The 14033-nt window shown below is 36.6% G+C and overlaps 1 protein-coding gene across 2 annotated transcripts; it reads left to right on the top strand.

The window, feature by feature from the left end:
- Nucleotides 1-2846: 2846 nt before the first annotated feature.
- Nucleotides 2847-13609, top strand: LOC132613651 (pleiotropic drug resistance protein 2-like). 2 transcript variants are annotated; one of them, XM_060327776.1, is made up of 21 exons: nt 2847-3004; nt 3854-4284; nt 4367-4487; nt 4642-4730; nt 4956-5040; nt 5120-5410; nt 5490-5580; nt 5733-6633; nt 6802-6962; nt 7092-7195; nt 7307-7472; nt 7552-7650; nt 8526-8656; nt 9129-9461; nt 9615-9905; nt 9986-10069; nt 11768-11901; nt 11991-12218; nt 12300-12471; nt 12564-12818; nt 12912-13609. In XM_060327776.1, exons 2-21 carry the CDS (start codon nt 3872-3874, stop codon nt 13179-13181), a joined length of 4419 nt encoding a protein of 1472 aa, XP_060183759.1. In that variant the 5' UTR covers nt 2847-3004; nt 3854-3871; the 3' UTR covers nt 13182-13609. The 2 variants fall into 2 exon arrangements, with proteins under 2 accessions (XP_060183759.1, XP_060183758.1); XM_060327775.1 differs by having other exon boundaries at nt 2865-3004; nt 3820-4284.
- Nucleotides 13610-14033: the final 424 nt, after the last annotated feature.

The following is a 14033-nucleotide window of genomic DNA, read 5'->3' as shown; positions in this document are numbered from 1 at the left end:
ACAGATCGCGCAACTCTGAGTTTTTAGCTGCAGAATGTTGTGCGATGCACCCGCATCGCGGAACCATCGAGCAACAGGTCAATTTCGGGTCAAAAGTCGGGTTTACGCGTTTTCTTGTTATATTTGGGGTTGGGGTTTATTTCCCCAACACCCCATCCACGAAAAATCTCTCTAAACTCAGAGACAACAAATCCCAAACCTCAATAACCTTCCAAGGTAAGTTTTATCATGATTCTAGGTTGAATCCAAGTCCCCAAAACCCTTCAAATCCATAGGGTTATGATTGGAATATTATTGTTGGATGTGGAAACCCTAGAACCCGAATTCAAGAGGATTGGACCTAAAAAAGGTAATGTTTCTACTCCCTAATCATTTATAGTTGTGAATTGATGAATTCTTGGGAGAATAGTAAATGGGTTTGATAAGAGAATTATATGAACTATGCTACAGTTTTTGGATTGTTGACTTGGGATTGTTGTATTCATATGGGTGATGGAGAATGATGTTAATTACATCTAATTGAGATTGTAGAAGTAGCTAGAAGTAATAGAATGGGAATTGGGTGAAGAAAACACCATTAATGAGAGTTATAGAGCTTCATGCCCACCAAGTGTTTGATAAAATTCTTAGATGAACAAAGCATGTATATTGTTGCTAATATAGAATCCCTATGACTTGTATTGCTATAGATTGAAGTTGAAGGGATTGAAGGACATTGTGATACGCTCAAAAGCGGGAGGTTAAGGTATGTAGAACTTCCATCCACATGTGGGAATCTCTACGTTCTCCCCCATGATCCGTTTCGTAAAATCCATGAAGTTCAAATCCTAGGGCATTAAACCCAACATATTGGTAGCCCGTAATTATGTATGTATGTACATGAATTTTGTATCTATGTTCGTTATTGTATTCCTACTCTTCCATTACGGATATTAGGAATCCTAGCTTATCCATGAATCATGAATTCTTCCTCATGTGTTCTTATTATGTTCATATGAAACTTATGAATTTATTTTGCAAGTTACAACCATGTTTTCAAGACAATTACATATATATGATTATGAACTATTGTTATTACTCATGAATCAAGAATATGTTTACAAGCTATTTCATGAAACCATGTTTACAAGTTATTTCGTGAAATCATTATTACAAGACAAGTACAAGTTAATTCACGAAAATTGTGGGCTTCTTAGCCAACTATATTATGTTTATGTTTTTTTGGGAGTTGCACGAATTACCGAGAAGGCTCAGATAGCCTGAAACTATGTAGCCACCATAGGACAAGGATCGCTCCGCCTAGTTAGGACGATACCTTAATTTTACACTGAATGGATCCATCAGGTACGTTACTACCTTATACCCTGGCAAGGTATAGGGGCTCAACTGGTCCGGCGAGGTACCAGACTCCACGTTCCCACGTGGTGATATCATATGTCGGTTTATGAAATGCTCTCCCTACTTATCATGTTTTTTTTTTACTTATGTTATATATATACATATGTACTCATGCTCATGATCATGTCCAGGTTTTCAGTTTCAGTTCTTATCATGTTATTCCATGTCCCATGTTATTTCTTTCGGTTGCTTTACATACCAGTACATTCAATGTGCTGACGTCCCCTTTTATTTCCCGGGGGCCTGCATTTCACGATGCAGGTACTGATATATAGGACGACACATCTGCTCAGTAGGACAACATTTGTATCAGCTTATTGGTGAGCCCCATCTCATTCGGGGTTTAGTCAACTTTTGTTTTATGATTAATTATGCATCTAAAGGTATGCTGGGGGCCTTGTCCCAGTAAGTATGTTTTCCAGTCAGACTCATGATAGAGGTTTCATAGACTAGACAAGTCAGTTATGTCATGTCAGACATTTGGAGTCGTATAGCCATTTTGGCTCACTCATGTTTAAACAAGTATTCTATTAAGTATTATGACTTACCATGTTTTATAAAGGCTCATCATGCATTCACATTATATTCCGCTTATGTTATGTATCATGATGATTCAGCAAGCCATGTGGTTCGCTCGGTCACATGCAGTCAGGCACCAAGTGCCGTGTTACGTCCAGACCATGGTTCGAGGAGTGACATAGTAGAAGGGGAGGTGGTGGTGGAAGAAGCTAGGGAGGGGAGAGGTAAAATTGGGTTAGGTTAGTGACGTGGCATGCCACGTAGTATTTATTTTATTAAAATATTAGTGCCACATGAGATTGCATTTCACTTTGATCAACGTTAACAGTGGAAGGGTATATTTGTGCCCAAAGTATGATGATAGGGGTATATTTGGACCTATAATATAACAAGGAGTATATTTGACTATTTTTTAATAGTACAGGTTATATTTGGCCCTTTCCCGTTATATATATAAACAGATACTTTACCAAGCACTAGTAAATTGAACACCCTTTTGTGATTAGTACTTTGTAGTAGCAATTATTAACCGTACATGGACACTTATGACTTACAAATCTTGAGTTGCCACTGTAATAATAAAACAAAGTGACTCAAAAATTGCCTGGGCAATAGATTAATTTGAATTCGTTATTACAATTCTATCTTTTTAATAGAATCTTTTATCCGTCACGGCCATTCCACTTTAGAGGCGAGTTTAACATGCAACATATAGAATTAACGTGAATTCAATAAATTTTGTTCAAACTTTATATAAATAGTAAAAATATTAGTATTAAATATTTATAAATATTGAACTATAAATTCAGTTATTATATGTTTTGTGTTTACTTGAGTCCACAGTAAAATATCATAACTTCAAATTCTGCAGTAAAGAAAGAGTTATTATATGAAAAAACTCTTTCTTTTCATGCATTAATTATTCACCTAACCAAATTGACTTCTTTTCTCAAACCCAAAAACCTACTAAAATCCTCTATAATACCAAGTACCAACCCTATATGAATATAGTTTTTTCACTCGTACTATAAATTTTAATGCATAGATGATATTCAAGTCATCTATGTATAGTTAGTTATATATACAGGTACATTTCTTGGTTTGTGCATACTTTTATGTTATGGTTATTACTTTTGTCCATCTCTTTGTCCTGCATGATAGGATTGTTCTTTTTGTTTTTTAATAGAAACGTGAAATGTTTGCTCTAATTAATTGTTACAGTATAACTGTATAACTATATATATAGTAGAGAAAAGTTGGAAACTTTACTGATTTTTGTGGGTCCATTGTTAAAATCTTGAATTTCCCATATTGACTTTGTTTTCTGAATTGGAGTAATGTGAATGTTAACAAAGTTGTTGTACTAGTGTTTTGTAGTGATTGTGCAATAATTAAGACTAGAATTAGAAAAACAAATATTCTCTAGATTTCATTTTCTGTTTACAGGTTTGATCAACTGAATTTCAATCTTTTGTGGAACTGTGAGTGTCAGAGAGTTCATTCAAACAGATACTTTAAAGGGTACTTTTTTTTTTTTTTTTAAGTTCATTGAAACAGAGGATTTAGAGGGTATTTTTTGTTTTTTGAGTTCATTGAAACAAATGATTTAAAGGGTATTTTTTCTGTTTTTGAGTTCATTGAAACAAATGAATTTAAAGGGTAGTTTTTGTTTTTGAGTTCATTGAAACAAATGATTTAAAGGGTAGTTTTTTTGTTTTTGAGTTCATTGAAACAAATGATTTAAAGGGTATTTTGTGTTTTTGAGTTCACTGAAACAGATAATTTAAAGGGTATTTTCTGTTTTTGAGTTCATTGAAACAGATAATTAAAAGGATATTTTTTGTTTTTGAGTTCATTCAGATAGATGATTTAAAGGGTATTTTTTGTTTTGAGTTCATTCAGATAGATGATTTAAAGGGTATTTTTTGATTTTGAGTTCTTGGAGAGGGTAAAAATGGATATAACAGTAGGCGGGGAGGAGCGGGCCAAATCACTGAGCCGGCGGTCCATGAGTAAGAGCGGTCGAAGGACGAGTTTTGGATCAGCAAGTTCGAGGAGCTGGGCATCAGCTAGTGTTAGGGAAGTGATGTTTACTGCACCAGGAGGTGATGTTTTTGGGAGAAGTGCAAGGGAAAATGATGATGAACAAGAGCTTAAATGGGCTGCTATTGAGAGACTTCCTACTTATGATAGGCTCAGGAAAGGGATTTTGAAACAAACATTGGATGATGGAAAGATTAATTATCATGAAGTTGATGTTGTCCATCTTGGATTACAAGATAGGAAACAGATATTAGAAAGTATTCTCAAAGTTGTTGAGGAAGATAATGAGAGGTTTCTTAGAAGACTCAGAGACAGGACTGATAGGTGAGTGGAATTAATAAATGTAAAAAATTTCATTGATCTTAGTAAATTATGTGTTAATCAAATGTATATATGCATGGAACAGGGTTGGAATTGAGATCCCAAAAATCGAAGTTCGGTTTGAGCATCTTTGTATTGATGGAGACACATATGTTGGATCTAGAGCACTGCCTACTCTCTGGAATGCTTCCATCAATTTTGTAGAGGTACTATTTTATTTCAATCTAAATTAAGTCTTCAATAATTTACATTATGACAACAATGGCTTTGTTTCCCTTAGTTTTATTGCATTTGTTAAAAATTTGTAAAGTTTTGTACTTGTACTGGTGAATTAATTTCCTTAATGTTCAAATTTCATAGGGGTTTCTTGAAAGAATCAAGATTGTCCCTTCAAAGAAAAGGGTTGTCAACATACTGCGCGATGTCAATGGAATCGTCAGACCTTCGAGGTATGTTCATCATATGACAGTTGCATTTAAAAAGTTAATATATGAATCTAATAAATTGTGGGCAGTGAGGGATTCTAGGTATGTTTCAAGTAGTGTACCAATGGTAAAGAAAAAACAATATACTTTCCTAATCATATACCGAACACACTTTATTTAGTCTTATTTAATGTGGTTGGGATGGGCTTAGAGCTCATATGTTGATTCTGTGGTTCTTGCATTTTACAGGATGACGTTACTTCTGGGGCCTCCTGGTGCTGGAAAAACTACATTGCTAAAAGCACTTGCTGGGGTGCCAGACAAGGACCAAAGAGTGAGTGACTTTTGAACTTCCAATATGTAGCCTGAAAGTTTTAATCAGGTGGTATTTTGCTGAGACTGTGTTCTTTTAGGTGAATGGAAGAATCAGTTACTGTGGTCATGAACTATCAGAGTTCATCCCTCAAAGGACATGTGCTTATATTAGCCAGCATGACGTTCATCATGGAGAGATGACAGTTAGAGAGACATTGGATTTTGCAGGACGTTGTTTAGGAGTTGGAACAAGATATGAACTCCTTACTGAATTGTCAAGGCGTGAAAAGGATGCAGGAATCAAACCTGATCCTGAGATAGATGCATTTATGAAAGCTACAGCTCTTGCAGGACAAGAATCTAGTCTGGTCACAGACTACGTTCTTACGGTTAGATTCCTGATTGCTCTCTTAACTAATTGCTGTATCTACAAGCCCACCTAGAACTGATTATTGATGTGAATTATAGATACTTGGGATGGATATATGTGCTGATATAATGGTGGGTGATGAAATGAGAAGGGGTATCTCTGGTGGACAGAAGAAGCGGCTCACAACAGGTGTGTAGAATATCACGTCAATCAAAGAAAGATCATCATATAAGATTTGTTTTCTTCTTGTCTCCCGTAGCATCTATCCAACTCTGAGTTTCTTCTAGTGCATGCACCTTGTGACAACATTTAATGTGAAATTGGCTTTTCGCTGAACGCAGGAGAAATGTTGGTTGGCCCAGCTAAAGTTTTCTTCATGGATGAAATATCAACTGGCCTCGACAGTTCAACCACATTTCAAATTGTGAAATACATGAGGCAGATGGTCCATATCATGGATGTAACCATGATAATTTCTCTTCTTCAACCTGCACCAGAAACCTATGATCTTTTCGATGACGTTATATTGCTTTCTGAGGGAAAAGTCGTCTACCAAGGTCCACGTGAGAATGTCCTGGAGTTTTTCGAGAGTGTTGGATTCAAATGCCCAGAAAGGAAAGGAGTTGCTGACTTTCTGCAAGAGGTTACTTCTCTAAAGGACCAAGAACAGTATTGGTTCAGAAAAAATGAACCTTACCAATATGTTTCAGTGGCTGAATTTGCAGAACGCTTTAGCAACTTTCATGTTGGGCAACAACTTTTTGATGACCTTGGAGTTCCTTATGACAAAAGCAAAGCTCATCCTGCTGCACTGGTTACTGAGAAGTATGGCATCTCCAACATGGAACTCCTCAAGGCATGCTTATCGAGGGAATGGCTCTTGATGAAGCGGAATTCCTTCTTATACATATTTAAGACATTCCAAATCACTGTGATGTCAATAATTGCCTTCACAGTATTCTTTAGGACAGAGATGAAAACTGGTCAAATCGCAGATGGAGGCAAATTTTATGGTGCCTTGTTTTTCAGCCTTATCAATATAATGTTTAATGGTACAGCAGAGCTTGCACTTACCATTTTCAGACTTCCTGTGTTCTTTAAACAGAGAGATTCTTTGTTTTACCCAGCTTGGGCTTTTGCTCTTCCCATATGGCTCTTAAAAATTCCCCTTTCTTTTATGGAATCACTGATATGGATCGTACTTACTTATTACACCATTGGGTTTGCTCCTGATGCAACTAGGTATGTTCTTAGTTCACTCCCAACGACTAAAATATCTTGTGGGAAAATGTGGCTTATTTGTTAGGCTGATGAGTCATGATATTTGGTCAATGTGGATTTATCGTGCACAATAACAATTAGTTAGACTATGAATTCAAACTTACATTCTTGCACCTACAAAATTTTCAGGTTTCTTCGCCAATTCTTGGTATTTTTTGCTCTGCATCAGTCGGCTCTGTCTCTCTTCCGTTTTATTGCTGCACTTGGAAGGACTCAAGTAGTTGCTATCACTTTTGCAACATTCACAATACTGATAGTCTTTGTGCTTGGTGGTTTCATCATTGCAAAAGGTCAGTTTTCTATTTACACTCTTGAGAGTTCTTTATAGTCTTGGACTATAGGTGCAGAGAGATCTACAAAATTGAAAATTTCACATGGCATGTACAATATTTTGAATGAATTCTTATGTATTGGTGCAGATGACCTGGAACCATGGATGAGATGGGGCTACTACATATCTCCTATGACATATGGACAGAATGCAATTGCCATCAATGAGTTTCTGGATGAAAGATGGAGTACTGTAAGCTCTACCTTTACCTTTATTTGTTCATAAAAAAGGAAGCATATACTGGTTTGACTTCTTCCATCAGCATTAATTATCTTGACACATCCTATCCCTTGCTCTTTGCAGCCCAACAACGACACAAGATTTTCTGAGCCAACAGTCGGCAAGGTTCTTCTCAAGGCAAGGAGCATGTATACAGAAGACTATGTTTTCTGGCTCTGTGTTGTTGCCCTATTTGCGTTCTCATTTTTGTTCAACTTTTGCTTTATCTTGGCACTGACATACCTAAACCGTAAGTCCCAGATTTTCGACACTATTTAATGTTTTAAAATCAGCTTTTTGTTTTGATCAGTTCTTGTAAAACAATGCAGCATTTGGAGATTCTAGATCAGTTATTTCAGATGATGACAAAAGTAAGAAAAAGAAGCGAACAGAGTGCAGTTCAGCATCTTCAGCTCCAATGACTGAAGGTCGATACTCTTGTATTTATCTAGTTCTCATGGTTACAGCTTTTATTTGTACAAAACAATTTTATTTTTGATAAGGTAACGTGCTGTTATTTATGTTATAGTACCAAGGAGGTACACGCAAAAGTACAAAAGATGAGGCAAGCTCCTTGCTAAATTACGTCTTTAGAGAATCCAAAAATTCTAAGAAAACACACTCATCAAACTGCTCCTGCATCACAAATGTAGGTTCCGTATAGAACCCTTTTTATTCCTCTCTAGCCAGATGGTCCACATGATGGCTGAGGGAATGGTCCTCCAAACTTGTTTCAATCTTCTATCAATTTACTGTTGTTACCAAGCTGATAATAGAAATTCAACATCCTGGGCCATTATCCAAGCATAGTTACATTGAAGCAGGAGATGGCTGATGGATTCATGCGAGCTTTTACAAGAGTCTCTTGAAAGTATCTCAAGAGAACATATTTTTCATTAACTTTGTGGAGTGAGGAGTATTTGACCTTTGTAAGAGTTTAGTGGGAGGTCTTAATAGAATCTTAGGATGTTATCTCCAAGTGTGTTCCAGCATATTTGCATGCAATGAGAAAAAGACTGTTAGTAGAAACCATGTCCTAGTACAAGGTTGGTTAATCCAGATTTGAGAATATTCTTACCAATGGAATGTTCATCTGCAATTAATAATTTTCTTAAAGGTCTGTAAACTATCTCTCAAGTGCGCAATTCTGGTGTTGGTTATATTCTGGCGGTCGTATGAGCATCCCTTCATAAAATACAATCAACGTTGAGACAATGTCATGATAAATCATATATGAGATGTTGAATCCTTTCTCTACTTCTATTCTTTGTAAATATTCTGAATACCTGAATGATTATTACAGGTATACTTATGGACGTAAGGAACACTAACAGCTCAAGTACTGAAGACGCCAAGAAAAGAGGAATGGTGCTTCCTTTCCAGCCACTGTCCCTTGCATTTAATCATATCAATTATTATGTCGATATGCCAGCTGTAAGTAACATTTTTGGAATTTAAAGATTAACTTTGCTATGATTCAGTTTTTACTAATTATCTGGTAATCAAGAGTAGATGCTTCCCAAGGAATTTCTAACAATCTTGTGGAAGCTGGATCTGTGAATGTATACATGTTTTAAAGATTAATGTTGAATGGCCACTACCTGTTAGTCAACTACTATTTTAGACCTACAAGCCAGCCTCTCCAGTCTTAATGAAAACTGTGATACAGCAACAACATGTCATGTTTGCAAAGAACTGACTACTATGGCTATTCGGAACTTTCTATTTGACTTCCATGATTAGTCCCATGTTCTAATGATGAGGCTAACTAGTGGGAAATGTTTCAGAGACAATCTTATAGATATTCCGGTCAAAGTTCCTAAAAGAATAAGCTTTCTTGAGTTACCAAACAATCTGGTGTATTCTTGAGTAACGTTGACTTATACAGTTCTAATACTTTTATCAGGAAATGAAAGCCCAAGGAGTTGACGAGACTCGTCTCCAATTGTTACGAGATGTTAGTGGTGCTTTCAGGCCCGGAGTTCTTACGGCCTTAGTTGGTGTGAGTGGTGCTGGAAAGACCACGTTGATGGATGTCTTAGCAGGACGAAAAACAGAAGGCTACATTGAAGGAAGCATCAATATTTCTGGTTATCCAAAGAATCAATCAACTTTTGCTCGCATAAGTGGTTATTGTGAACAGAATGACATTCATTCTCCGCATGTTACTGTTTATGAGTCATTGGTATACTCAGCTTGGTTGCGCCTCTCCCCAGATGTAAAAGAATATACACGGAAGGTCTGCTCTTTTGTCTTATCCTTTTACTTCATATTATCAGTGAAGTAAGCTCAACTTTATTTTCTGTAAAAAAAAAAAAAAAAAAAAAAAAAAAACCTGACATTTCATGGAAAAGGAGGTCAAGGACTGACTTCAATTTTTGGTTTTGTTCAGAATTTTGTCGAGGAAGTAATGGAGCTAGTCGAGTTGAATCCTCTGAGGGACTCCCTAGTTGGCCTTCCAGGTGTAGATGGTCTCTCAACTGAACAGAGAAAGAGGCTGACCATAGCTGTAGAGCTGGTGGCAAATCCATCTATTATTTTCATGGATGAACCGACATCAGGACTTGATGCTAGAGCTGCAGCAATAGTGATGCGAACTGTAAGGAACACTGTGGATACAGGGAGAACTGTTGTCTGCACCATCCACCAGCCAAGCATAGATATCTTTGAAGCATTTGATGAGGTAGTTAGTACAAGCAATGTAGGATTTCAAAACTTGTGATGAAACTGTTCTTATAATCATGTCAAATGATTTTCTTACAGCTGTTTTTGATGAAAAGAGGAGGACAAGTCATATATGCAGGGCCTCTTGGCCATCATTCTCACCTACTGATTCAGTATTTTCAAGTGAGTAACCTGTCCTTTATGGTTGTTAATTAACGTTTTATCATTTTATTCCTTTCACATATATAGTCAGCTATGCAGTAGTCCCCAACCTACTTCATCCTTGTTATAACCAATCGCCTATCTCTAATCGTTTCTCTACTAAACAAATGTTCATTAACTTTAATGAAGAAAAAGAAAAGTAATTTCCAGGAGTTGGTTCTAGAGAAAGAAATTAATTAATTAGTTAACAATTCTAGTTCTTGCTCTGTTGCATGGCAAATGATAGTTCTTGTTACTAATCATGACATTGATATAAATGTGTTGCTTTTTGGTTTATCTTAATAACTGGAGTATTTGAATTTGGTCTTCGGAGGAAAATCTTTATTTTGTGTAGGATTACAAAGTTCAAGAATGAGTTGCTTGATAGTTTCACCTGAATAGCTAGTTCTTTGCCAGTTATTGCTCAAAACGTTCAATATTAGTATATCTTAAAATTACTGAAATTTTTAAGATAAGTCATTAGAGGATGGTTTCACGATTTTAATTTTACTCCACACTTGTAAATTGTGTGTATATCTTCTCTGTTGCCTTTGGCTTTTTGCCTCAGTAATCATGGACTTATAGCAGAAGATATTAGATAAGAATGTTGGGTGTGTGAACAAAGTTCCACATTAATATTAAAAAAGAAAGTAAGCTACTTATAAGGTGTCGGTTATTCTAGGAAATTACACCCGATGACCTTGGAAATGGGTGGTCTCGTTGGAAAAATGAAATAAAATGGGTGGTTTTGAACTTTTGATCTTGCCTGGCCCATGGGCAAAACTTCAAGTTTAATAAGTTTTGACTTTTGACCTTAGCATATTTACTAGTTCCATATTCCGAAGCTATAGCAAAACTAAAGCCATTACCAGATTACCTTGATGATCCCTAACTATACACCTCCAGCACCAGTAACCCATCTGCTAATCGATTTGCTCCCATCTGTATTTAGTTTGATAGTATTCAGGGCTGGTCTTTCCCAATTCACCATAATGCATTTGTCAATAGGAGTAATCATTAATCAACATCAGCTTGTCATATGTGATAGACCAAGGCAAATTCCAATTATTCCCTCTAAAATATCTATCAATAAGCCACCTCAAATGATATTGGACATGGAATATGATTCTAACACCGGAGAACTTTTCGCCACCATACTTGATTGAGCATAGATTTTCATAATTCCTAGCAGATAAACATTAGGATTATTCCAAGGATCTATTGAATAATCTTATTGTTGGGGTGAATACTCCATTAAATGTTGATCATACTGATGATAGGAATATATGCCCAACTGACCCCAGGGAGCACCCAAAAACTTCCAAGTCCCACTCCCAATTCTCCATTAATGAAAGTGATGCATAGGTTCCTCCTTTTGGGTGTACACACCAACATTATCTGGAGGTGAGATTTTGACTAAATCTCAACAAAGATAGCTTGTGTTTAAGTATTCAGTACATGAAAGGTAGAAACCAAATTCTGCCTAGAAAATCTGTCTCACTTACCTGACCTGGTTACATGTTGAAGTAGTAGTGAACTTCCCTGATATTGATGAAAAGAGGACAAGTCACCTACTGATTGTGTATTTTCAAGTGAGGATCATATCTTTATCAAATTGTGGGGGTGGGGGTCTAGTCTATTAAAATAAATCAGCAACTAAAGAGCTGTCTTTTTCCTCAGTCTGTTCCAGGGGTTCCTGGAATCAAAGAGGGATTCAATCCTGCTACTTGGATGCTGGACATCTCGGCTCCGGCTGTTGAGGCTCAACTTCAAGTAGACTTCGCCGACATTTATGCCACCTCTGAGTTGTATAGGTAATTTAGAAGATTGAGTAGTTGTATTTTTATTTTTCTTCTGGTTTGGTATTACTGACCCTTCGACATACCTTTCTCGGTTTTCGCAGGAGGAATCAAGAACTTATCAAAGAACTAAGCATCCCTGCACCTGGATCCCAAGATATTGATTTCCCCACAGAATATGCCCAACCATTTTTTGAACAGTGCAAGGCTTGCTTTTGGAAACAACACTTGTCCTATTGGAGGCATCCACAGTATAATGCCATTCGGTTTGCTATGACAACAATAATAGGAGTAATATTCGGAATCATTTTTTGGAATAAGGGGAACCAACTGTGAGTAATCTTCTTGAGTCCCAAATTAACGTTGGCAATAACAATCAACTTTTCATCTTATAGACTAATTTATGACAACAGGTCCAAACTACAAGACCTATTAAATATAGTTGGAGCTATGTATGCTGCTGTCATGTTCCTAGGTGGAACTAATACTTCAGCTGTACAGTCTATTGTTTCTGTAGAGAGGACAGTCTTTTATAGAGAAAAAGCAGCAGGAATGTATTCTGCACTCCCTTATGCATTTGCTCAGGTATAGCAGTAACATCAATTAAACATATTCCTTAAAATTTCTAGAAAATCAATTGGTTGCTGAGCAGTAATTCGTACTTATGCCATATGCAGGTGGCCATAGAGACTATCTATGTCGCGATTCAAACATTAATTTACAGCCTTGTTCTGTACGCAATGATTGGATTCCACTGGACCGCTGGAAAGTTCTTTTTGTTTTATTTTTTTGTTTTCATGTGCTTCGTATACTTCACGATGTATGGAATGATGCTTGTTGCACTCACTCCAAACTACCACATTGCTGCAATCGTAATGTCTTTCTTCCTCAGCTTTTGGAACTTGTTCTCCGGTTTCCTCATTCCAAGAACGGTAAGTATACCAAGCACTGCATAATCAAAATAATAAGATAAAAGAATCTTGTTATCGTGCATTTTTCTGATGAAATCATAATCACATATGCAGCAAATTCCTATATGGTGGAGGTGGTATTATTGGGCTTCTCCAGTGTCATGGACAATATACGGCCTCGTAACGTCTCAAGTAGGCGACAAAGAAAATCTTGTTGAGATACCAGGAGGTGGTGAGGTACCATTAAATTTGTATTTGAAGGAAAGCTTTGGTTTTGAGTATGACTTCCTGGGAGTAGTTGCTGCAGCGCATGTTGCTTGGGCAATTTTCTTCTGCTTTATTTTTGCTTATGCCATCAAGTTCTTGAATTTCCAAAGGAGATAAGTGAAACTTGAAGTCAGAATAGAAAGTTTAGCCTACACATAGAAATGTGCATGAGCTAGGCAAAGAGAATTGTTTTTGGAGAACTATAGCTCCTACTGACCAGCTGGAAGTTATTGAATCCCAACAATATTTTCTATATAAAAAGAATCCAGAAAGCCTTAAAGGATAGGCCGACATTCTCGCTTTCACTTCGTCCATCACCTCTTGCGCGGAGGCTTCTCTATAAAGGCGGAACGTTCCCCTACCGATGTATTTCCTCAAAAGAATTCAGAATTTTTGCTCAGTGAGCTCATATCAAGGTTGTACATAAATTATTCTTTTTTGTGTGTCCAGTTTTTATTTTCTGTGTAAATTCCTCTACAAGAATTATTTTTGTGAACTATTGTGATGATTGTATAACTCCGCCATGGGATGTTCGCAAAGAATAACCAGTCTCAAGCTCAAACAAAGGAGGAGGTTGCAGTAGATTGACTGCGAGCGAACAAATAATTTAGGCATTACTTATAGACCAGAATGAATATAGATGATTCATAAAACTCAATAAGCTAGTTTAGTTTGGATTTGGAATTGAGGCGTATTTGTTTGGGAATACCACGCATGAAACAATTATGATCATGTTCCATGTGGTTTTTTCTTGAAAACTCAGTTTCAACTTTTCGAGATTTCTCTTAGAGAAAATGACCAATTTCGAGATTGAAGCTAACTTCTACAACATTAAGCAGGGAGTGTGTCAGAAAACAGTAGCAAAGACACTCCTTAGTGAGGGTTGCAAATTTTTTTCTTATATATACGTGAGTAAATAATACTCCCCCGTCCCAATTTATGTGATGTAGTTTGGCTGAGCATGAAATT

This window comes from Lycium barbarum, chromosome 10 (genome assembly GCF_019175385.1).
Source record: "Lycium barbarum isolate Lr01 chromosome 10, ASM1917538v2, whole genome shotgun sequence".
Classification (NCBI taxonomy): domain Eukaryota; kingdom Viridiplantae; phylum Streptophyta; class Magnoliopsida; order Solanales; family Solanaceae; genus Lycium; species Lycium barbarum.
The sequence above is the reverse complement of the archived record's forward strand: the minus strand, read 5'-3'. Positions and strand labels throughout refer to the sequence as shown.